Raw genomic sequence first — 25,850 nt, forward strand, 5'->3', positions numbered from 1 at the left:
GCCAATGGTTAAATAACGGTAGTATGTCAGTGGTTTCCAACCAGGATTCCTAAGAAGCCCTAACTGATTCCCTGCAATCTTCAGGTCATTTGAAAATTGTACCAAATACAGAAGAATTTACAATGCATCTGATCTGAGACGCGCTATTAGAGAGGGCTGGGGTTCCTTACAATGCATCTGATCTGAGACATGCTATTAGAGAGGGTTGGGGTTCCTTACAATGCATCTGATCACAGACGCGCTATTAGAGAGGGCTGGGGTTCCTTACAATGCATCTGATCTGAGACATGCTATTAGAGAGGGTTGGGGTTCCTTACAATGCATCTGATCTGAGACGCGCTATTAGAGAGGGTTGGGGTTCCTTACAATGCATCTGATCTGAGACGCGCTATAAGAGAGGGTTGGGGTTCCTTACAATGCATCTGATCTCAGACGCGCTATTAGAGAGGGTCGGAGTTCCCTAGAATTTGACAATATAATAATTGGGTTCCTTAACCAAAAAAAGCTTGGAAACCACCATCCTATGAATTGAGAGTTCTAGTTCCAATGCATTCAGTAGGATAGTTTCTGACACCATTAGTGGATTATACTTTTAGTAATGCCAATCTGCCACTGTGATGGTGAGGGGGTAACCAGGCTCACTAATAAAGGTTAAGTCCACTTGGTTGCCCCTGAGCTGTGTTTGGGGGTCCTAGAGAGTCCGCTCTTGGACCTGCCTGTTGTACATGTACTGCTATGCAATGTGTGTGACATGAATTTTTGTTTTTACCTTTCCAGGAGTGCTAGCAAGCAGAGATTTTTGGGCTATGAGTTTCAGAGTAGGTTTTGCAGATACACTTCTTCAGATTGTTGCTGTGTAGAGGGGTTCCAAAGTTATTGGACACCCCAAACATGCACCCGGGAATCAGGTCAGATTCTCCGTTGCATTTAAGCACAATGCTCCGGTCAAAATCCTACCCTGAAAATGTTCTTGCAACTCACCGCCAGGATGTCCTGCTTCAGCACAGACCAGAAAGGTAAAGATAAGGGGCGCAGGGGGCAAGGTAGCCCCAGAACAGTACGGGGGTCCCTAGTCTCAGGGGGGTGACCAGATAACCCTAACCCTGGTTTAAGGGGTTCAGAGGGGTACTCCAGTCAGGGATAAGACTGTGAGGCTTTTATTAAAATAAAGTGTAGTTTGCAGTGTAAGGGACATGGCTAGTGGGGAAACACAGTTAAGGTTTTTCACTCTATCTCTCACACCAACAGACTTAATACTTTTTAATAAAGACAGAGTATAAGATTTATTTTATTAAAGCTGGTGTGTTTTAAGATATGTTATACTTATACATTGTAACATACAGTAAGCTGTGTCCTTTTACTGCAGGACTCCACAGGGGGCTGGTGGGCTACCAGGGTGTGGTGCCACTAAGTCTCCCCTAGGTCCGTAGATCAAAGTAACACGTGCTGCCAGAAGTGTGAACAGCCATCTGTGCAGGGATGGCTGAGTTAAGTATCCAAGTCCTGGGATAGTTACAAGCCTTTCTGGCAAGTGGTCACCTCCCTAGACTGAGAGGCCTCTGGCCCTGCAGGGAGCTCTGCATGACAAGTAGGCACGATGGCGATTTTCGAGCATGCCCCTTTGCCATGCTGAAGCTCAAGTGCCAGGCGTCGCAAGACTGGCATGCATGTGAATGGCTAGCAGTAAAGTTCTCACATTGCGGGTTGGCGGTACTGCTGTGGGACTGACTTTGCAAATGTTATAAAAGAAGTTAGTAGCCAGCCAAGGAATGAGACCCCAATGAGACCTCAAGACCGATCCAAGTTGTGACTCCAAGCCAACCCAAAGAAGCCTTGTGGAGCTAGCAAGGAAACGGCTGCAGGACCTCAGAGCAGGGTATTTTCTAAGTCCCACGTTCAGCACCATTTCAAGCGGAAAGTACGGCTGGAGGCTCAAGCCGATTTGAGTTCCAGGACTTTTGGGGCTAAGTCCCGCTCATACAACGGACTTATTAAAGACTTTATTTTGGTCAAGGAAGTTTAGTTTTTCAGCCCAAACCCCCAGTAAGTGTGTTTTCTCCTGTATTATTGTAATCCACTGTGTGTATGTCTGTTTCCAAAAAATAAACACAATTTATTTTACATTTTGGTTTTGCTCTATGCTATGATCCCAGGATAAAGGTGTAAGAGCCTGGTCTCCCGTGACAGCCACTCACTATAAAAATGTTTAAAAAAAGACTTTACCTCTCGGCACAGACAGTTGACACAATATACAAGTCCATAGGGCTCCAGATAAGGGTGCCATCTTTCGCCAACGCGATACTTTCTGTCTTGGAATACACAGTATGTCTCGGAATCTAGAGGGATGACAGAGGCAGCTTTCAGGCAAAGGTTTCTCAGCACATTACGGTGGTTAAAAGAATGGTCTGGTGAGAGATCCAAGATTCTCTTCATGTGACGGAGGTCCCCTACCCAGACCAATAGGTACACAGTTAATAAACTGAATGTGTGGGATCTCTAGATGTGTCTTGGCCTTTTAATAACAGGCTCTAATGTTCTTCGTCTCCAGAGTCAGAACAAATCTAAAGGGGGCACTGTTGATGTCCATGCCTGCAGGGAATACTGCTTAAATCAGACCACAGAAGAACTAACCATTAGATCCCGAAATTGGAGGTAACCCCAAAGCTGTCAGCACCTCTGCCTGTAAAACCTACAAAGGAGCCAAACACTTCAACTGAAAGAAAACCTTTCAAAGTTTGGCAGCCAGCACCCCAGTCTAATGCCAGGGACGGGGAGGACAGAGAGACAGAGAGTGGCAAACATAAACACTGCACTCTACTTATTTTTATCATCTAACTTGAACCAGGGGGTCCCCTGAAGCTGCTCCATAGTACCCCGACATCCAGGGACCCATCGGTTCCCCCACCCCAGCCCGGGTATAATATAGGGCCACCGGACACAGAATGGAAGATTACATTGCAGCTTTCTCCTGGTCACCACACATGTTGTTAGTCCGCTCGCAAGATTTAGCGTTTTTTTGTGTGCGTCTAAACCGGCACAAAAAACGATACCTATATCTGAAAGGAATGGTGGGATCCCAGAATGTTAAGGACCACCAACCAGCTCTGAGGGAAACATCAGAACCGTGATCCAAAATACCAGTACAACACAGGAATAGAAAAATAATAACGTATTTATTAAGTCTAGCACACAAACATACAGTCCGACGTTTCAGTCCCCATGGGGACATTCGCACACATGCATGCATACATACATACATACATACATGCTTCCCTTCCAATTGTACCAGTCTGGTATTGTTAATGTAATATTGTTGTTTTATCTTTCAAAACTATTGTACTGCATAATGGAATATGTTGGTGCCATATGAATACATGACGGATAGTAATAGCAGTAATGATAACAATAAGTCTGGGAAATTGAAACATGAGCTGGGTGAGGACATATAGCTTTGGAAAATTACATATATAGATAAATCACTGAGCAAGTAGACGCGCTCCTTAAACTCCTGGAACTTAAAGGGTTAACCTCACAATGCCATTCAAGAACTCAGATAATACATTTCTAAGCTGTGTGGGTTGACGCATTATGTCACCAAATAATCTTCCATTGGAAGCGCTTTCCGTGTTACGTGTGCACTCATCCAATGACTAATTGCAGCCTTATTACATCATGTCTGCAATCAGAGGTGTTGATTATCGATCACAACACAGATCACGGAGCTCTGATTGGAAAACAGGCAGCTTCAGAGAACCTGTCTGACCCGGCAATGTGCTCATAAGGGTTCTTTATTATTACTGATGGTCCAACAAGATACAGAGAAGATTCGCCGCAAAAGGAGCCAGTGTATTTTGCGAGGATGTATTAGGATTTATTAAGGACCCTAAAACGGTCTTAGTTATGGAGAAGATTTGGGACCATTGGGGGGTGAGGAGTAGAACGTACCACCAGACATGGGAGAGTGACCCATTCTTTTCTCTGTCCCTGAAACACCCAGGAGAAGTATTTTTGTGTACGCTATAGCTGCCGACCAGAGTTAAACACCAACAATACAAGTTTGCATGAGGTTTTGGTGCACATTGAGCGTTTGGCTGCTGCTTTGCAAATCTCGTCCCACTTCTCCATCTCTAGCGTTTCACCCAACTCCTCCTACTTACACAAATGAGCATTTGTTTACAGTATCAAAATTGAGCCCTGCAAGGAAAAACACGAATATTAAACCTTTTTCGATATACCTAGAGCTAAAAAGAGATTCAAAACATGTTGTGGCAGGAGAAGTCACACCAGAGATGAAGCCAAACAAAATGTTTTAACTGAAGATAGCGAAATATCTCTGCTTCAGGTAATTTATCGTCCAGTAAAAAGCAGAAAATGATGGGACATCATTCCCAGATAGCCCATCCTTTATCCCGATGATGCCCCTAGATTTCCAAATATTCAAAGCCGTACTCTGCGTGCCTGTTTTAAATTCAAGGGTTAAAAATTAAAATGGCCATGCCCGAATTCTTGGCTTTCAAATGATGTTTATTTTTTCAAAAGATCCCACAGTGAGGGAATGTTTGACTGAGTGCAACAAGATGTCTAGGGGTCAGCCCAATTTTGCTAACCATAGAAGTGATTTTGAGCTCCGCTAACCACGTACCTGTTGTTCAACATCCATCCAACCTCTACGTCTATCTCCCAAACGTGAGTTTCACAACAATAATTGACTGAGCTGGGAGGCATGGTAGCAAGAGAGTAAATTAGGTACTGCTAGTCCTACAAACTTAATAGGTATCATTAAGGCAGATTTCATACCCCTGAGATGCTTCTCACCCCCAAATAATTCTAAAGATACACGCCAGGATATCCTTAAGATCTAAGTTAGGAATTGGGATTGGAAGTGTAAGGAAGAAATACATACATTTGGGCAGTAGTTTCATTTTAAAGGATATCATTTTCGCAATCCAAGAGATGTTATATTTGCTCGCGCCCTCAATCTTTTTAAGGATTTTAATCAGCTGGGGTTGGTTATCCTTGTAGAGCAAGGCTGGTAGTAGCGACGCCTAAGCGAGGCCGTGATTATACCAAAAGCAGCCCGTGGCGTCACGCCACAGCTATCCAATGAAAGCTAACACACCTCGCGTGCCGCACACGCCGCCTGGAACTGCAGGGTGGCAGACTGGAGAGCAGACATGAGATTTTGTTTTGAGCAGGCAACAGTCATGTCACGTGGGCGGTTCAACCAATGAGGGCGTACCACTCACGGCCACACCTCCCTGTCTCCTCTGCTTGTCTCTTGCCTGCAGTTCACATGCCGCTTGGCAGCATAGCGAGGATGACATCACCGGATTGCGCTGCCGCCCAGGCGGCTGGTATAATCGAGGCCTAAGGAAGTAAATTTACAGAAACGTTTCTTCATTTTCTTAGGTAAATTAATGTTAAGGGTCATGGATTTAGAGTAGTTGATCTTAAACTCCGGCAATTGCCCCAAAATGCTCCAGCAGCTGGAAAAAGTTTGTCAGAGAGATAAGCAGTTAAGACAAGGTCGACAGGACATCGTCCACGAAAAGAAATAATTTAAATTCTTTGCGTCCTATATGAAGACCGGATATCTCAGTATTTCCCTCTAATTAGAGTAGCCGGGAACTCAATGGAGCGAGAAAACAGTAGAGGGGCTAATGGCTATCCCTGTCTTGTGCTATTGACTATGTAGATTGAGTCAAAGAGGAGATCAGAGCAGCAGAATCTCGCTGAAGGGGCTATGATAAAGTGCCTGAATAGCTGTCAGAAATGTACCAGAAAAGCAAAACCGTAATGACAGAGAACAAATACCTCCAATCTAACCTATCAAAGGCTTTCTCCACATCCAGTGATAACAGCATAGTCTGAGTTTTGGCGACCTTAGCCCCGTGTACAAGCACAACCACCCTCCTGATGTCTCAAAGGGATTAACCCCACTTGGTCATAATGGATCAGATCAGCCAAATAAATGTTCAGACTTAGCTAAAATGTTGTCAAAAAGTTAGTTATCTGTATTCATAAGGGATATAAGGCGGAGCTAGAACAATTGGTGGGGTCTGCCCCTTTTTCCAGTATTAGGGCTATGCTGGCCATGGACATGGTAGAAGGAATTTCTGTACCATCTAAGAATTTATTAAACAAATGTGTTCTTTCTGCTCTGTTCTTTGCTTGAAAAGTAATCATCATTAGTGAAACACAAACATTTAGTACTAGCTGATATGCTAGAATTCAGTGCGCCCGGATAAATGGCCTTTTATTTTTCGATACATCTGGTGCAGTATTTTTCACCCCCGTTTCCTTCAGCTAGGATATCAAATCAATTTCTAGGGCTTCAGAGAGTTTTCACCAGCTACACTTCCTTCCAGGACCCTTCAGCTGCAGAGATGTTAACGCATGTGCTAGAACAAGAGGGTTGAAGCCCTGGACATGGATTAGATCTCCAAGCGCAGGCTGACTCATTCTCTCAAGTCCCCAGGAAGGAAATTCGGTGAAATGTGCGGTGATTCATGGACAAGTCGCCTAGGAAGAGGAGGAAGCATTAAATTTCCGGAGCCTCTGATAATCCTGCCGTTAATTCCGCTGACCTTTCCAAGTGCCATGTTTTAGTCTTAGGAGCTGTAAGTGAAACCTTTTCCCCCCAATAAAATAGCCAGGTGCTCCGTGAGTCAGTTCTATCCTCTGCACAAGCCACATAAAACTTTGTTGTGGTACCTAAAATTAGACTGTGCACTGATGCACATACTGTACTGCCAGTGCCAATCCACAAAGAAGTATATCTTTATTTGTTAGATGTCTTTTATGGGTGCAATCCATCTTTTTCATAAAGACTAATTAAAGACTCGTTCTACCCCCCCCCCCCCCCCCACCCACACCACCACCGTCCCCCCGGTTTTCTTCCCGCCTTGGAACATACATTGGGGGTTAATTATCAAAGTCTCCTGGCTCCGAAATTTGAAGCGAAAAAGAGGCAGATGTATAAAAGTATAGAAATCCCATTGAAACTTTCCTAAAAGAGAGTGGACTTACTTCTCTTTGAATCTGGCGATTTTGGCGAATCTGGCGAGCGTTGTTGACCCAGTTTTGCAGCCCCGAGACTTTGATAAATAAGCCCCATTCAATCCCAATACATATTATCGCTTTTCCTGTTTATAAACGTTTCAGGGAGATTTATATTGCTATATTATAAAAGAGAAACGCCGGCGCATGGAATAGGTTTAATGAAAGGGGACATTCACATAATAGTGATTTTTTATGTGTGTTGCAGTGCTAACCCTTTCACTGGCAGAAGGGCCAGAATCACAGCAAAACACCCCAAAAACACGCCCATGTGCGGCATCGTAGAAATAAATGGCTACCTGGGTGGCGGATTTTTTTGCGAAAAGACCTACTTAGCTCACAAAAAAATAACGTTTTGCCAGAAACTTTCTCATTTTAATTGGCTTCCTGGTACAGATTTAATATTTTTATACATTTAGTACAAATCACTGTCTATTTAAAACAAAACCTTAAAGACTGAAAAAACCCATAAGTCCCCATCCGTAAAAGGGTGCAAAACCTAAACGAGCTTTAACTCCCATTCATAGTAAAGGCGTGCTAAAGCTTAGCACCGTCTAGTGTATCTGGGCCAAAGTGTTTGGGACATTAAAATGTAAACAGAATCCCCAGTCGGAGCTGTGGTTGAACAGAACATTCTATGTGTAAATGCCGGGTCAGAATATCACGCACCGCGCCTTACTGAACATGTCACACATGGCATCGCAACTTCACAGGTGCAGCACACTCGCAGCACGGCGTCTGGACACAGCAAGTATTGCTATCGAGCCCGACTCCCGGTGCTGAGTGTCCAATGCAACTCGTATATTCATGCAGAGAAGGAACATAAAACAGCCGCGCTTAAACCTTGTGTCACTTCAACAGCACATCTGGAACAATAAGGTCCCTGAGCTCTGCTCAGTGGGTCACTCTGATAATCACACCCATGCAGGTCCGTCCCTAGTTTTGTGCCGCCCTGAGGCAAGCACCATTAAGGCCGCCCCCCCTGACCTCTACAGGCTTGAGTACAAAGAAGAAGAAGCAGGCATATGGTCTTACTCAAAAAAAGGTTTTAATATGCCATAAAGTCCAACGTTTCGGCAGTCTAACACTGCCTTTCTCAAGGTGAAGGCTTGAGACAGGGGGTCTCCGGAGCTAAACTGAATGATTTCAGCTGCGGGGATCCCTTGTTTCGTGAGATGCCGCTGTAGGGGGCGCCGGTATCTCTGCTGTTTAAAGCTTCCATGTCTTGCCCGCCAATAGGAAGCCATGACGTCATCGCTTGCGGCTTCCTATTGGCCTGCGTGACGTGGGGCATTTTAAACATGAAAGAGTCACCGGCGCCCCCTTACAGAGGTAAGTATCTCGGGAAGCAGGGGGTCTGAAATAAACGCGTCCAGCTCCGGAGACCCCCCTGCTTCAAACCTATCAGCAAATAGGGTGGCCAGGAGACATGCCACACCTAAGCGGTGCCTTACCTGAGGCATGCCTAGGGACGGGCCCGCATCCATGGGTTTTAATACTCAGAATGTGGCCGCATTGGCGCGGAAGGGGTTAGTTATGGGCTTATAACCTCTCCCCAAAAAAAGTCATCACAGGTTTGGCATATTGTCTACTTACGCTTTACTTGTTCTAATCTGCATCCATCCATCAGGAGGAGGAACAGCAGGCAAGAGAAGATGAAGCTCCTCCTCATCCTTTTGTGACGTGCGGCCCGGAAGCTGAGGGGTTAATGGGAGAGCGGTTACGAGGCCATACATATTATTCCCATCAAGGTCTCAGGACACAGACACAACCAGATGAAAACCTGGGAACTTGTTACATTGTTGCTAACAGAACAATATACATTTTGCCAACTTGCCTTAAAGCAGCAGTCCAAGCTACCATTTATTTAATTTACCCCCTTTAATATGCGCATCAATACAGTCCACACAAGGATAAGTAATTCGCTAAGTTGCTGATCGATGCATTCTCCTGTGATCGATCGGCGAAGATTCGGCTCGGGGGGTTCACTAAATGGCTGTCAGTGCAGCAGAAGAGGACCAAAGATGCAAAGTTCTGTGGGGAAGATCATGTGACCAGGTGGTCACCAGATACATGTGGTGCACTGCTAGAGAGAGGGCAGGGCTCAAAAAGGGGTGTGCCAGAGCCTATTTCAGAAGAGGAAGGTGGTGTGACTTTGTAGATGGTTGCTATAGAAACAAAAAATGCTTGTTACATTATAATACATTAAAAATGCAATTCAGAGTTGTTTTTAAAAAAATGCTACAAGTATTTTCTCATAGTACAGAACCAATTTATTTTAAAAAAAACTTACGTAGGATAATGCTTGGTCTGCAGCTTTTACACTTTCTGGCTACCATGGAGTTTATACTTCCCTCTGTATAAAAGAGAGTATCTGGTTTGTAATTTGTTTCCAAATTCACAACAGCCACAAACCAGGTTGAAGTTGATGAGGACAAAACAGATGTCCTTACATGGGCTGCTGACTCTGTGCTTATTCATGTTAGACTTGGCTGTTAACGCTGTTTAGTGCAGCTGGCTACATTTTTAGGCTTTTTCTTTAAAGGGAAGGAAAAAATGACATGATCTGTGGGCTAATTTCATGTCCACACCCAGGTTATCTGCAGTTTAAATACCGTTATGAGACTGAATTAGAGCTTTAGTAAAGCTGAGTGTCGTGAAGATACGTTCTTGATTGGGCTTTTTTTGTACTTAGATAATGAAAATGATACACAAGGTGGTTAATGATTGAGAGCTTTACCCTCATTGTAATTCACCTATAATAATATGTATTTCTCTGATCAAGGTCCGAGAGAGCAGGACAGGAGGGCAACATGTGTGGGCTTCATACAGCGTTGCTACGAGGGGCAGCCAGAACCGATAACTGCAGTTACAATGACTCCGGGAATGGGGGACCTGTGAGTCAGCTCCTGCTCTCACAATCACTGCATAGAAGGGGGGGGGGGACACGGGTGCAGCCCCCACATACACGGAAACCCATTTTATTAAACTCCCCAGGCTGCAAAAGGCATAATAATTTCACCAGATTTACTAATGGAAGATTGATTGTTTTTCCTTGATATATTTACTGCACTTTTTTTTACCACCGTTTTGCAGCTTTAATAAATAACCTACAGTACTAGGTATTTAAGTATTGTTTTTTTTTTTCATCCAGACACAAAACAAGTTATGGCGGGTAAAAAAGTGCCAATGTCTCAGACCGGTCCGTAACCCTGCCTTTCCCCATTATCTTTTAGCATACAATGCTTCCACTGCAGCCAGGGATTCTGGGTAAGGACATGCAAATGAGCACCCGCCGGGGTTGCAGCTCTGATAGAGTTCAGTAGGCAGTTCACTGCCAGTTATGGTGCGTGGTAAGAAGATATGGTACAAGTCTAACTTTGTCCCCCTTTGTGTTATACTGTTTAAGGGGAAAAGTGCCAGAGAAGGAGGAGGAAAGGGAGGTGAAAAGTATGAACGCCCAAGGTGAAGAGAAGCAGGTGGTGTAAATAAGCAAGAAGTTGCTGTCTTTTTATAACAGGATGGGGGGTGGAGGTAGAGCAGCCATTATTACACACATCAACCTGTTACAAATAAAATGATCAATATCGCGTGCGTTGGGGAAATATCACGCGCATTACCATTTGTTTGAATGGAGCTGCGTTACATCTGCATTAACTTGTGTGTTAACGGCTGTCACATCTATACAAATAGAGAAGTCAATTTAGCAACCTGGGTCGGTGAAACGTAATATTCAGTCCTGGGTTTCAAACTGGGAAGGATGATACGAAAGTCATAGAAAGCTGTCCATGGATCCATTAAGCATATTATTTATTTATACAATGTTTAACCAGGAAATAATACATTGAGTGCTACCTCTCATTTTCAAGTTCGTACTGGGCACAATCAAAAGTCTTTGCAAAATCTAGGACTATTGAACCAGTGAGTTGTCCCAGTTCCATTCCACACTGGATCTCATTGTAAACTTTTATGAGGGTAGTTACTGTGGAGTGTTTGGGGCGAAAGCCAGATTGGAGTTGGCCAAGGAAATTTGTCTTGGTGTAGTTATCGCTTGATTTGGAATGGACATATTTTTCCATGACTTTGGATAGTATTGGGAGGAGAGAGATTGGCCTGTAGTTGGAGACAGTGTTTGTCTCCACTTTTGAAGACTGGGACAACTCTGGTGGTTTTCCAGGTCTTTGGAATATGGCCTGCAGATAGAGTTGATTAGGGAGGTAAGCGGTGTGGCTGGGGCACGGAGTTGTAGGAACTTTGATTCCACTAGTTCTGGTCCACATTGGCTGTTTAGTTTTAATGTGAGGAGCGCCTGTGTAATCTCTTCTTCAAATACTGGGACAAATTTGAAATTTGTCAGCACTGTTGGGAGAGGCTGTAGGCGTTCTCCCAGGTTGAACTTCATGACTGACTGTAGTTAGGGCTGCGCTTTGATTTTAGGGAAGTAGCGCACCCCACAAAGTATTCATTGAATGTGTTTGCAATGTCACTGGGATTTATCAGAACAGCATCATCCTTTTTGATATGACTTGGTTGTTGATGGCTAGAAGGCAGGAATATATTGTTGATGAAGTTTGCTGGATTTGATGTACAGTATTTTAGTGAAGTAAAATTGGGCTTTTGTCCGTCTTGTTTGCCTTGTGGCTGTATACCACATGCACCTGTAGTTATTAAGAAGTGTTACAGTTTCTAAATGTTCTTACACAGTATACTATTGCATGGTCACTGACAATATTTGGTAGGCTACCCGAGGATTGAATTCCGTTGGGACAAGAGGATAGAATCAAATCTAGCACCAACGACTGACAGATTTTAGGTTTGTCCATGTGGGTAGGGAAATCAATTGGGTTAAATTTAGTGACTTGAATTGTGCCCAGATTTCGATGTTTTTAGGGTCAAGCCAATCGAGGTGGAAATCACCCAGAACTAACAGCTCAATTTTCACATTCCGGGAGGAAATTGTGCCAAGAAAGTGAGTGATATCAGTCAGGGATTGTGGTGAGGCTTTAGGGGGGGCGGTAGATGCCAGCAATAATGATAGGCAGAGAAGAGGGGGGCACATTTTACCAATTAGGATTTCAAAGGGGATGGACTTGGAAGACAATTTAGCAAAGTAAATTGTAATTCAATATAAAATAACACCCATCCTCCTCTCTTTGACCTATCTTTTGTAAACATGGAGTATCCCTGAATTGAGATAGATGCATCAAGTGTTTTAGGAGTTAGCCATGTTTCTGTGATAATGATGAATTTGGGTTTATGCAAAAGGCACCATGCCCTTAGTTCATCCAGTTTGGGCAGCAAGCTTTGAATATTTATATGGGATACAGCCCTTTTTAGACTTTAAGGGGCATTATCAGGGGTATGGGACTGAGTTGAAAAGGGGGTGGGGGGCCTGGGTTGAGTTCAATATCACCTGCTAAAGAGAGTAACAATAATATTAATAACTAAGCCATGGTTAGTTCAGGAAAAGACTCTAGCATCTAGGAAAATTAGCCCGGCTGTTTAACCGCTGGACATTTGGCCACCAGGACAGTTGATTGCCGCAGATCAGGGAATTCGGTGGATTCTGGGGCATTTTTGGTAATCCTAACCCTAACTCGCAAACGCCATAATTCTAGCAGCTAAACCTCTAACCCTAAGAACCCTAACTCCTAATTCTAACCTTAACCCCAAACCCTAAACCCTGAATGCCCTAAAGTCTAACCCCTACCTACAGTAAGCGGCAAAATGACAGCGATGAAACTGCGGCAAGTTGTCCTATTCTGCTACCCTGGACTAGGTCACATTCTCAGGTGATCGGGAACAGGTAACTGACGTAGGGGTAACCTTCTAAATAACGTTATATCTAACAGAATTCTCAGCAGTCCCACCTCAACCCATTATTTATTGCAATTAATTTATTGTTAGGAATGTGTAGAAAAAACTGTGCACTGGAAAAAGGTGTGTGTGTGTGTGTGTGTGTGTATGTGTGTGTGTATATATATATATATATATATATATATATAATATACTAGCTGAGAGCCCCGGCGTTGCCCGGGATGTTTGTGGTGTGGGTGTGGCATTTGGGTGGGGAGTGGTCCACACGGCCCATGTGCGGTGGTAGTGCTGCTGTGGCTGTACTGATGGTGATTGTATCGGTGTGCTGATTTGGGAGGGTTTGGTGCTGATGTGGGGGTGCGGATGTGGGTGTGCCGATGGGGGAGGTGCAAAGGTGGCGATGTGTGGGTGCTGATGGGGGCTGAGAATGGTGGGGAGCCGAGAATGCCAGTGTGCTGGGGGGCATGGGATACCGGTGTGCTGATGTGGTGGTGCTGGGATAGTGTGTGTGTGTGTATACATGTTTGTGTGTATACATTGTATGTGGGTGTGTGTGTGTATATACATGTGTGTGTATGTGTACATGTGTGTGTATACATGTGTGTGTGTGTGTATACATGTGTGTGTGTATACATGTGTGTGTATGTATACATGTGTGTATGTATATATTGTGTGTATACAACATGTTTGTGTGTGTATACACGTGTGTATACACACGTGTGTATACACATGTGTGTGTGTATACACATGCGTGTGTGTGTATACATGTGTGTGTATACACGTGTGTATACATGTGTGTGTATGTATAAATGTGTGTGTATGTGTGTGTATACACATGTGTGTGTATACATATGTGTGTGTATACATGTGTGTGTGTGTGTATACATGTGTGTGTGTATACATGTGTGTGTGTATACATGTGTGTGTGTGTGTGTGTATACATGTGTGTGTGTATACATTATGTGTATGTATACCTGTGTGTGTATACGTGTGTGAGTGTATGTCTCCATGTGTGTGTGTACGTGTACATGTGTGTGAGTATACGTGTACATGTGTGTGTGTGTACGTGTCTACGTGTACATGTGTGTGTGCACGTGTACATGTGTGTGTGTGTGTCTACGTATACATGTGTGTGTGTGTGTGTGTGTGTGTGTGTGTGTGTGTACGTGTGTGTGTGTCTACGTGTGTGTGTCTATGTGTGTGTGTGTGTCTACGTGTGTGTGTCTATGTGTGTGTGTCTACGTGTGTGTGTTTGTGTACGTGTGTGTACGTGTGTGTGTGTGTATACGTGTGTGTGTGTGTGTGTCTACGTGTGTGTGTGTGTCTACGTGTGTGTGTGTGTGTCCCTGTGTGTCCTTTGGCCCGTCACTCCGCCTCAGGCCAATGAGAGGTGTGCGGGGGCAGGCCAATGAGAGGTGTGCGGGGGCGGGCCAAGGGACCAATGAGGTGGGAAGGGGGGGGGGGAGGAGGTGGGAAGGGGGGGGGGGAGGAGGTGGGAAGGGGGGTGGAGGAGGTGGGAAGGGGGGGGGAGGAGGTGAGGACGGGGGAAGGGGGGAGGGGAAGGGGGGGGGAGGGGAAGGGGGGGAGGGGAAGGGGAGGGGAAGGGGGGGGAGGGGAAGGGGGGAGGGGGAGGGGAAGGGGGGGGAGGGGAAGGGGGGGGAGGGGGAGGGGAAGGGGGGGGAGGGGATGGGGGGGAGGGAGGAGGGGGAAGGAGGGGGAGGTGGTGGGAAGGGGGGATGGAGGTGGTGGGAAGGGGGGTTGGAGGGGGGAGGTGGTGGGGAGGAAGGGGAAGGGGGGAAGGGGGGGGAGGAGGGGGGAAGGTGGGGGGGGGAAGGTGGTGGGGAGGAGGGGGGAGGTGGTGGGAAGGGGGGGGGGAGGTGGTGGGGAGGAAGGGGGAAGGGGGGGAGGAGGGGGGAAGGGGGGGGAGGAGGGGGGAAGGGGGGGGAGGAGGGGGGAAAGGGGGGGAGGAGGGGGGAAGGGGGGAAAGGGGGGGAAGGGGGGGAGGAGGGGGGAAGGGGGGGGAGGTGGTGGGGGGGAAGGGGGGGAGGAGGGGGGAAGGGGGGGAGGAGGGGGGAAGGTGGTGGGGAGGAGGGGGGAAGGTGGTGGGAAGGGGGGGAGGTGGTGGGAGGGGAAGGGGGGGGAGGGGAAGGGGAGGGGAAGGGGAGGGGAAGGGGGGGGAGGGGAAGGGGGGGGAGGGGAAGGGGGGGGAGGGGGAGGGGAAGGGGGGGGGAGGGGATGGGGGGGAGGGGGAGGGGGGAGGGAGGAGGGGGAAGGAGGGGGAGGTGGTGGGAAGGGGGGATGGAGGTGGTGGGAAGGGGGGTTGGAGGGGGGAGGTGGTGGGGAGGAAGGGGAAGGGGGGGAGGAGGGGGGAAGGGGGGGGAGGAGGGGGGAAGGTGGGGGGGGGGGAAGGTGGTGGGGAGGAGGGGGGAGGTGGTGGGAAGGGGGGGGGGAGGTGGTGGGGAGGAAGGGGGGGAGGAGGGGAGGAGGGGGGAAAGGGGGGGAGGAGGGGGGAAGGGGGGGAGGAGGGGGAAAGGGGGGGAGGAGGGGGGAAGAGGGGGGAAGGGGGGGGAGGAGGGGGGAATGGGGGGGAGGTGGTGGGGGGGAAGGGGGGGGGAGGAGGGGGGAAGGGGGGGAGGAGGTGCGAAGGTGGTGGGGAGGAGGGGGGAAGGTGGTGGGAAGGGGGGGGAGGTGGTGGGGAGGGGGGGAGGTGGTGGGGAGGGGGGGGAAGGGGGGGAGGTGGTGGGAGGAGGGGGGAGGGGGTGGGGAGGAGGGGGGAAGGGGGGGGGTGGTGGGGAGGAGGGGGGAAGTGGTGGGAAGGGGGGAGGTGGTGGGAAGGGGGGAGGTGGTGGGAAGGGGGGGGGGTGGTGGGAAGGGGGGGAGGTGGTGGGAAGGGGGGGGAGGTGGTGCGAAGGGGGGGAGGTGGGGGGGAGGTGAAGGGGGTGGGGTGGAGGGGAGGTGAAGGGGGGGGTGGAGGGGAGGTGAAGGGGGGGGGGGGGTGGAGGAGAGGTGAAGGGGGGGTGGAGGGGAGGTGAAGGGGGTGGAGGGGAGGTGAAGGGGGGTGGAGGGGAGGTGAAGGGGGGGGGGGTGGAGGGGAGGTGAAGGGGGTGTGAAGGGGAGGTGAAGGGGGGGTGGAGGGGAGGTGAAGGGGGTGGAGGGGAGGTGAAGGGGGGGGGTGGAGGGGAGGTGAAGGGGGGGGGGGGTGGAGGGGAGGTGAGGGGGGGGGGTGGAGGAGAGGTGAAGGGGGTGGTGGAGGGGAGGTGAAGGGGGGGTGGAGGGGAGGTGAAGGGGGTGGGGGGGGGGTGGAGGGGAGGTGAAGGGGGGGGTGGAGGGGAGGTGAAGGGGGGTGAGGGGAGGTGAAGGCCGCTCACTCACCCGTCCGGCCGCTCCCTCAGCTGGTGGGAAGGGGGGGGGAGGTGGTGGGGAGGAAGGGGGAAGGGGGGGAGGAGGGGGAGGAGGGGGGAAAGGGGGGGAGGAGGGGGGAAGGGGGGGGAGGAGGGGGGAAAGGGGGGGAGGAGGGGGGAAGAGGGGGGAAGGGGGGGGAGGAGGGGGGAAGGGGGGGGAGGTGGTGGGGGGGAAGGGGGGGGGAGGAGGGGGGAAGGGGGGGAGGAGGTGCGAAGGTGGTGGGGAGGAGGGGGGAAGGTGGTGGGAAGGGGGGGGAGGTGGTGGGAGGGGGGGGAGGTGGTGGGGAGGGGGGGGAAGGGGGGGAGGTGGTGGGAGGAGGGGGGAGGGGGTGGGGAGGAGGGGGGAAGGGGGGGGGGGTGGTGGGGAGGAGGGGGGAAGTGGTGGGAAGGGGGGAGGTGGTGGGAAGGGGGGAGGTGGTGGGAAGGGGGGGGGGGTGGTGGGAAGGGGGGGAGGTGGTGGGAAGGGGGGGGAGGTGGTGCGAAGGGGGGGAGGTGGGGGGGAGGTGAAGGGGGTGGGGGTGGAGGGGAGGTGAAGGGGGGGGTGGAGGGGAGGTGAAGGGGGGGGGGGTGGAGGAGAGGTGAAGGGGGGGTGGAGGGGAGGTGAAGGCGGTGGAGGGGAGGTGAAGGGGGGGTGGAGGGGAGGTGAAGGGGGGGGGGTGGAGGGGAGGTGAAGGGGGTGTGAAGGGGAGGTGAAGGGGGGGGTGGAGGGAGGTGAAGGGGGTGGAGGGGAGGTGAAGGGGGGGGTGGAGGGGAGGTGAAGGGGGGGGGTGGAGGGGAGGTGAAGGGGGGGGGGTGGAGGGGAGGTGAAGGGGGGGGGGTGGAGGAGAGGTGAAGGGGGTGGTGGAGGGAGGTGAAGGGGGGGTGGAGGGGAGGTGAAGGGGGTGGGGGGGGGGGTGGAGGGGAGGTGAAGGGGGGGGTGGAGGGGAGGTGAAGGGGGGTGAGGGGAGGTGAAGGCCGCTCACTCACCCGTCCGGCCGCTCCCTCAGCTGTCCGGCCGCTCCCTCAGCCGTCCGGAAGGTCCCACGTGGATCTGAGGCGGGAGGCAGCTTGTTGTGGCCGCTCCCCCGCTGTGTCCCGGGCGCTCGCTCCTCCGCTGACTGTAGCGGCGCCGGGGGGGGAGGGGGTGGAGGGGAGGTGAAGGGGGGTGAGGAGAGGGTGAGGGGAGGTGAAGGGGGTGAGGGTTGGGTGAAGGGGGGTGAGGGGAGGTGAAGGCCGCTCACTCACCCGTCCGGCCGCTCCCTCAGCTGTCCGGCCGCTCCCTCAGCCGTCCGGAAGGTCCCACGTGGATCTGAGGCGGGAGGCAGCTTGTTGTGGCCGCTCCCTCGCTGTGTCCCGGGCACTCGCTCCTCCGCTGACTGTAGCGGCGCCGGGGGGGGAGGGGAGGTGAAGGGGGGTGAGGGGAGGTGAAGGGCGCTCACTCACCCGTCCGGAAGGTCCCACGTGGATCTGAGGCGGGAGGCAGCTTGTTGTGGCCGCTCCCCCGCTGTGTCCCGGGCACTCGCTCCCCCGCTGACTGCAGCGGCGCCGGGGGGAGGAGGGGGGGGCTGAAAGCGCGGGAAACACGGGGAGAGGAGGAGGTGCACGCGAGTGTGGGTGGAGGCTGATGTTCGGGGAGGAAGAGGCGGAGGCTCCGGGACCGGTGGGTATGTGAGCCCCACCCCCCGGGTTATACATGCTGCTAATGTACACCCCCCCCTACTGTGTGTGTGTGTGTCCCTGTTTGTGTGTCCCTGTGTGTGTCCCTGTGTGTGTCCCTGTGTGTGTCTCTGTGTGTGTCCCTGTGTGTGTGTGTCCCTGTGTGTCCCTGTGTGTGTGTGTGTGTGTCCCTGTGTGTTTGTGTTTGTGTCCCTGTGTCCTTTGGCCCGTCACTCCGCTTCAGGCCAATGAGAGGTGTGCGGGGGCGGGCCAAGGGACCAATCAGATTTCCCCTAGGGACACCGGACATCCAGGCAGGCAGGCAGGCATGCATGCATGCATGCATACAGTGCTTTCACTAATATAGTATAAGATACTGTATATATACTGTATATATTTATATAGCGCCATCTAGGTACACAGCACGTCACAGCAGTAATACACAGGACATAATAATATAACACATAGTGGGAAGAAGCGCTTAAGGCTGCATCCCCTCGAGCGCTAATCGGGCGGCGCTTGCGGTGGTTACTTGCATATGTAGCCATGCATAACAATGTCTACAGTCATCTCTCATGCTGGCAGCAAAACATGGTAAGTTACAGGAATGCCAGCAGTAATCATGGAGGTTTGCCCTCACACCCTGGTGAGGTGCCCTATCTATGGGTGGGAGTGGCTACATGCTCTCAGTCCCTAGTTAGTGACATCAGAAATGTGCCTGCTTCCTGCGGTATATAAGGCACTGCACTGCCTAAAGTTAGTGTGGTTGCTGCGGGTTGATGTTACAAGGTGAAGCAGCAAGTTCAAAGGTGCCCACTAGTGCAGTAACTAGTGGCACCATTCTATATCCAGCCAGAGAAGGCCAACTGGGTCCAGGGACCTGGCATAGGGGTGATCTCCCTGCGGGGAGAGGGAATCCCACTCCATTGGGAGGGCGTACCTTTTAAAGGGGATCACGGAGCAATGTGCGGCTGAGACAATGACTGTGAGGGGCAGCTGGCCCTTATCACCACGCACAATAAATATGGCTTGTTCAACGAGAACCCCATGGTGTGAGTCTGCAATTACTCTCCTGGGGCCCTCACCACCAAGAAGGAGTTCCTCATCAGGACCATCTACCTGCATACGCATAGATCCTGATGAGGTGGAGGCGCTGCACGTGATGTAAGTAGGACTCGCACCCACTACCTCAGATACCTGTCTGGCTTGACATCCCCGAATACCATCATGCGGGAGACTCAGGAGTCCTGTTGCCTACAGGTGCACCACCAGACACAGACATGTAACGGGGCTGGATAGACCAAAGGGGCCAATGTAAGATTGGGTGGGTCAGACCAGACACGAACAAGCGTTACACATATATAGATATATGTAAGTTCCCGCTCCATGCTGTGCGCGCGCTCGTGCACGGGCACATGCGCTCGGCGCTTAGATAAACAAAAAAATTATACTTTCCCACGCGCTCAACTACCCGCAATGTCTCCTCCCCCCCCGTGCGCGTAAATGCAGGACACCCGGCGCTCATGCTTGGAGCGCGCTCAGCGCCAGCGGGGACTCAGCCTTAGACATAAAAGTGACATTAGGGAAAGGAGTCCCTGCCCCGAACAGCTTACAATCTAAGTTGAATCTATTTACCAAACTCTCCTGGCTGCAAAACTGGTCAATACTGGAGCATAAAACGGCCCCAAATGTATCAAAGTGACGTCATCTCACTGCCTTCTATTTTGTCCTTGATACAGTCAATACAGTGCAGTTTTTTGCACCAGTTTTAAAAAACAAAACACTTTGCTAAACACGTCCCTCACATTCTGTAACCCAGGCAGTTGTATTTTCTGGGTTTTTATTTTAGCAATGTTATCCTTGAGAATACTTTCATGGTTAGTATTTTGCTGGGGACACCATTAAGAACGGTTGAACCAAATACTCTGTTAAATTCTAACATCATTGCCACAAAGGGGGAGCAAAACTGTGCAATGGGACCGCCTCAAAATAAAGGTATTGAGTCGTTTTATATAAAATAAAACTCTCCTCAGTCTAAATGGAATCCTATTAATTTGTGCCAAATGAATTATTAAGCATTTATCAAACTGGCTTAAGTAATGGGATAGGACACATCAAAAGAAGTAGAATTTCCACCCATCTGACCTTCTCCCAGGGATATTTTCACAAGAATACCTCTGCCCAGATGCATGTAAGCTTTCAGATGAATATTGGTCAAAGTACTGTACTGTAGTTACGTCTGCTGAAGCCCAACCAAATAATCAGCGAAATAAGGAATGAGCTGTCTTATTTGCAGAGGGTTTCAACTACAACGTACGGTATGCCTACAAGATGAAAAGGAAAGATGTGCCATTTTGGGAATTTAATGAAAATCTTGCAGGGTTTTTGTATGGTTTTTTTTCTTTTTTTTTTTTAAAGAATGCAAAATCTCTTTTTAAAATTTGTTTTTGAAATTCGGCAAAATTTCACAATTTTCTGCACTTTTAGTTTAAAAAAAGCTATATGATCAATATGAATTAGATTGTAAGCTCTTCGGGACAGAGACTCCTTTTCCTTAATGTTACTTTTATGTCTGAAGCACTTATTCCCATGATCTGTTATTTATATTATCTGTTATTTATTTGATTACCACATGTATTACTACTGTGAAGCGCTATGTACATTAATGGCGCTATATAAATAGACATTCATACATTCACATAGAGATGTGTAAAGCTTTCGCCAAAGTTCAAATTCGCTGTGAAAACGTCTTTTCCCCCCGCATTTTGAACTTTTCCCAAACTGTCCAAGTTTGAAAAAGTTAAAAAATAGCAATTTAAACAAACAACAAAATTGGTCACACATTTTTCTCTACTAACTTTGAAAATGAAATTATCTGGCGAAATGAAATAATTGCGCGACAAATTTTCAGTTTAAAAGTTTTCGCGAGAAATAAAAAAAAAAATCACAAAAACAAATTTCGGTAAGTTCCCCAATTTCTACTGTAAGGTGGCTTAAACCTCGGAGTAATGATACAGTATGCGTGTTTAACATGTTGTGCATAAATAAAAACAGTTTGTATGTATATACTGTATGCATGTACTGTATTTGTGTGTACCTGACCTGTTGGGGAGGGGGAGAGCTGAGGACTGGAGTTGAGAACCCTCTGACCCAACAAACTCATAATGTTGGAGAAAAGTTAAAGAATATTACTGACCCTTTTTTACAGCAACACGGCGCCTCTCCCATTAACGCGAGGATATAACGCACGAAATAACACCGCTCCACTGAAAACAATAGTTAGGCGTTGTGTTAATTCTTGTGGCAACTCACATTAAGGGCCTCATCCAGAGAGCAGCGCTATTAGCAATCTCGCCATTTTCCGGCGAAAATCACGCTAAAAACAGCCGAAAATGGCGAGGTAGGAAAAAAGCGCCATTTTTTTTTTCTATTTGAAAATCTCGCCGCGCGGCTGGCGAGAAACTACATCTCGCCAGTCTGAAAAATATCCAAATTCAGAAAGGCGCGCTCGCCATCTAGCGGCTGTTTTTGGCGCGATTTTCTTCAATTTTCTCCGCCAACTAAAGTTGGCAAGAAGCAGGAGCTCGCCGGCTATAGGGAAACAAAAAAAATGCGCAATTTTTTTTTCCCCTTTCAGCTGCGCGCATCTCCTCATTTACAATTTCCACATGCAGTAATGCTAAAAATAGCGGATTTCGCCCATTTCTGCATATGGAGAATAAAACTCTCCATTAAAGCTACTTTTTCTTAAACTCTCCAATTTATTCTAGCGCTGCTCTCTGCATAGGCCCCTAAGTGAGCTAATAACGCTTGCTACACCTGCAAGACAGTGGGACATACAGATAACACTGTGGGTGCAGGGCCGTATTAACAGCATTATAGGCCCCCGGCAAAGCAGTGCACTGGGCCCTGCAACATTTCTCTCGCGAACGCAGACACGCCAACTCTCCGCTACAAGTCGTCATTTTTCTCCTTCTACCGAGTTAGCGGGAGATTTGAATGTTGAGGCGGGTGATCGGAAAATGAGTGTTAAATTCTGGTCTGTGCATAGATTAGCGCGGGGGCCCCTATGCTCGTGGGGCCCCCGGGGCAACTGCCCAGCGTGCCCATGCGTTAAGACGGCACTTAAGGTGCCACCAAACTTGCATTGAAATAGCCTCAATTTACTGGGGAGGGTTAAGTCCCCTCATACAGTTATCCTGCTGCTGCTCTAATAATCTAATCATTACTTAAACAGCGATCCCCCCCCATGTAACCACATACAGACATACCCCGGTTTAAGGACACTCACTTTAAGTACACTCGCGAGTAAGTACATATCGCTCAATAGGCAAACGGCAGCTCACGCATGCGCCTGTCAGCACGTCCTGAACAGCAATACCGGCTCCCTACCTGTACCGAAGCTGTGCGCAAGCGGGGAGACTATAGAGCCTGTTACACATGCGTTATTTATAGCAGTTATGCACGTATATGACGATTGCAGTACAGTACATGCATCGATAAGTGGGAAAAAGGTAGTGCTTCACTTTAAGTACATTTTCGCTTTACATACATGCTCCGGTCCCATTGCGTACGTTAATGTGGGGTATGTCTGTACTGTACTATCTCCCATTTAGGGATCCCCTTGCCTGCACTGGCAGCATGGTAGGGATATAATGCCGCTAGTTAATGCTGTTTAAATGCGCTGTTTCTACTTTTTGATACCTTCTAAATGACCAGGATAGCAAAAGATCCCTATTAATTAGATCATAAATAATCATCACTGTTCTCTATTCTATACAGTATAAACATATGTATATCCTGTATTTATTAGCATGTATGAGTACTATGGTTATCCCTTTGCTACTCTGATATCTTTCATTTTTACGTATAAAGGCAAAAGTGGAGGGACTCACAAAAAAAATGTCCCAGATGTATCAAAGTAAAAAATCCTATTACCATTAATGTGACTTTTTCACTGATACATATGGTGCAGATTTTCTGCTATTGCCTTGATCCAGTATGCCCGGTGTGTCTGTCCGGTCCTCTCTCTGCCAGGTCCAAAGTGATACAAACTTCCCGGTCCAAAGACCTGAAAACCTTATTGAAAGTGGGAGAAAAGATCCTGTACTAAGAAAGTCCATTACAAGGGGAACAATTGTATGGTATGACACCGCATTACTTGGGGGTTATGTATCTAGGCAGAAGTGTGAGCAATTGTGAAGCAAGTAAGGCTGCGTCTCCGCTAGCGCTGAGCGGGCGGCGCTTGCTGCGGTTACTTACATATGTAGATATATGTAAGTCCCCGCTCACGCTGTGCGCGCGCGCTCGTGCATGGGCACACATGCTCACCCGCGCTGGGCACTTAGATAAACAAAAACGTATACTTTCCCGCGCGCTCAACTACCCGCAATGCCCCCCCCCCGCGCACGTGCGCATAAATGCTGGACACCAGGTGCTCATGCTTGGAGTGCTCTCCAAGCATGAGCGCGCTCAGCGCCAGCGGGGACTCAGCCTAACACTGCACAAGATCAAACAAAACATCCTATTTATTTCAATGGGTGGCATAGGGCTGTCATTTTGCCCTTGAATTGCCCCACTTTTGCCTTGATACACCAACCGACACCCCCCCCCCCGCCCCCCAAGCATCTTACATTTGGAACAGCACCAGGTCCTTTTGAAATTGAGAATGTGACACAACACTTTTATGGGGGTTACTAAAGACACTCCAAGAAAAGTGTCTGAGGCAGAGAACTTGTTTTGTTACATTTCCCAGCTGCAAAACTGGGACAGAACTAGTGAAATCTGCTAATAACCCTGCGGCTGGATATCCCTGCTTCAGCACAGGTGGCTCAGTCTTCAACTGGTCAACTGCAGTCCTTAAGGGTCCCCAACAGCTCAGGGTTTACAGATATCCCTGCTTCAGCACAGGTGGCACAGTCTTTGACTGAGCCACTGATGGAGCCACCTGTGCTGAAGCAGGGATATCCTGAAAACTTGACCTGTTGGTGGCCCTTGAGGACTTAAATTGCCCACCCCTGATCCATTCCCATATAAACACAATAAATACATGTTCCTGTTACAGGAACACACTGATCACAATTGCATTTTATAGCAAACTTAGGCAGACTCCTTACAAATGTTATTTCCATAGTCAATTAATCATCCACTCATTAAATCTTCTCCTCCAATATAGCAAACAGGAACAAAACTACTTAAACCCCCAATACTATCTGCAGTGGGTTGTGTATTTCAACAATTATACGAATTGTTACTAAGACAATGGAAGTGTTTTACCCAATATCTCATTTTCTTCATAGATTCTGAAACCACGAGAAGCAAACGCGAATATGCTGCATTTCTGGGCTTGATGGGCACTGTGGGGGTTACAGGTGTAACCAAAATGATGGCCTGGCTGCGGGACGCATACACTGCGCCAGTGGGAGAAGCGGACATGGTACTTCACCTGCTGGGGTGCAATAACGCCTGCTACATCTGTATGTATCAGTGTCCAAGCTGCAAAGCAGGAGCAAGAAACTAAAGGTATCAAAGGAAAAAATAACATTGTAACTTGTGGGTCGGTTTTTCCATTTAGCAAAGTCTCCCAACTGCGGCAAAACCCTTGCACATATTGTGCTCCAAATTTATCAGATGCACACCCCACTAGTTCCAGCAGCGACACGTTCCCTTAATAATCAGGTGCAGCATTTTTGTTCCAGTTTTGCAGCTGGAAATCTTTGATGTCCCTGTGAGTCATGTTTGTGCTGAGATGATTTCACCTGTGTTTTTGGGGTACAGCCCTCTATGTTGATACCCTCACTTATTCTCTACAAATACAGCATACTGTAACTGTTCCTGGGTAACTTTGCTCCTTGTACCCACCACAGGTCACAGATCTCACCTGCTCCCAGGTTCCAAGCAGCTTTCTCACCATATGCAGGTAAAGAGAACAGACAGGTCTTGTATGCTGCACTTGTGAACCGTCTGTTCTCTTGCCCTTTATATGTATATCTACCTAGATCTAAGCTAGCACCACCCCACCTGTACAGTTTAGTTGAGCAGGTCTTTTGACCCTTGTTTATTCCAGCTTTCCCACCAGTTTGCAGGTATATTAAAGCCCTATGTGCTGGCAGAGAATTCGCATACATTAGTAATACTTTGCATTCTCCCACAATGAAGTATCAAGGTCCATGCTGCCAGATGTGCATTCAGAATCATCAATTGGATGAAGCCCTGTAGTGCATTGCAAAGTAACTAACCTTCAGGAGTAGTGACAGTGTGTGGCGCAGGTCTGTCCCAGCAGAGTTGGTACTGTAAGTAATAATCCAGGGCACACTGTGTAGCTGCAGCCTCTCTGTAGGATTGTGCAGTCCTGTGCTTCAGACTGGAGCTCCTGGCTGCCCTTGGAAAAGTCAGTTTGCAAGCAGTGCAGTGTGTGCAGAGAGAGAGAGACAGAGAGAGAGAGACTGGAGGGCAGAGCTTGTGTCTGATGGATTGCCAGTGCATGGGCACCTGCCTCCCTCCTCCCCCCTCTGCCCCCTCTCTCCAGCCCAGCTGGATAGCTGCCACCAGCCAGGGCTTCAGATGTAGATGTTCAACCACCCAGAGAACATGGGAGGGGAAGGGGAAGCTGCTGGGCAGGACAGTGAGTGCTGTATCCTTCTGTGTTTGGTCAGAGCTTTCTGTATACAAGACTGCGCTGCACAGTTTAACACCATCTGGCAGCAAAGAGGTTAATTTATCCTGCACATTCTAAAGCAGGGGGGCTCAACTCCAGTCCTCAAGACCCCCCAAACAGGTCAAGTTTTCAGGATATCCCAGCTTCAGCAAAAGGTGGCTCAGTCAAAGATTGAGTCACCTGTGCTGAAGCAGGGACCGATTGAGCCACCTGTGCTGAAGCAGGGATATCCTGAAAACCTGACCAGTTGGGAGGGGGTGTCTTGAGGACTGGAGCTGAGC

The 25,850-nt window shown here is 48.9% G+C and overlaps 1 protein-coding gene across 2 annotated transcripts in view; it reads right to left on the minus strand.

The window, feature by feature from the left end:
- The window catches only part of CHRDL1 (chordin like 1), a 39,959-nt gene extending 14,591 nt beyond the window's left edge, over positions 1 to 25,368 (minus strand). The window contains exons 1-3 of one of the 2 annotated variants that reach the window (XM_075573467.1): positions 25,151 to 25,368; positions 8,656 to 8,756; positions 2,224 to 2,336 (exon numbers count right to left, since the gene is read on the minus strand). In XM_075573467.1, coding sequence (XP_075429582.1) covers positions 2,224 to 2,336; positions 8,656 to 8,731 — 189 coding nt within the window. In that variant the 5' untranslated portion in view covers positions 8,732 to 8,756; positions 25,151 to 25,368. The remainder of the gene's footprint in view (positions 1 to 2,223; positions 2,337 to 8,655; positions 8,757 to 25,150) is intronic. The other variant, XM_075573465.1, reaches the window with a different exon arrangement.
- Positions 25,369 to 25,850: the final 482 nt, after the last annotated feature.

This window comes from Ascaphus truei, chromosome 16, assembly GCF_040206685.1.
Source record: "Ascaphus truei isolate aAscTru1 chromosome 16, aAscTru1.hap1, whole genome shotgun sequence".
Taxonomy (NCBI): domain Eukaryota; kingdom Metazoa; phylum Chordata; class Amphibia; order Anura; family Ascaphidae; genus Ascaphus; species Ascaphus truei.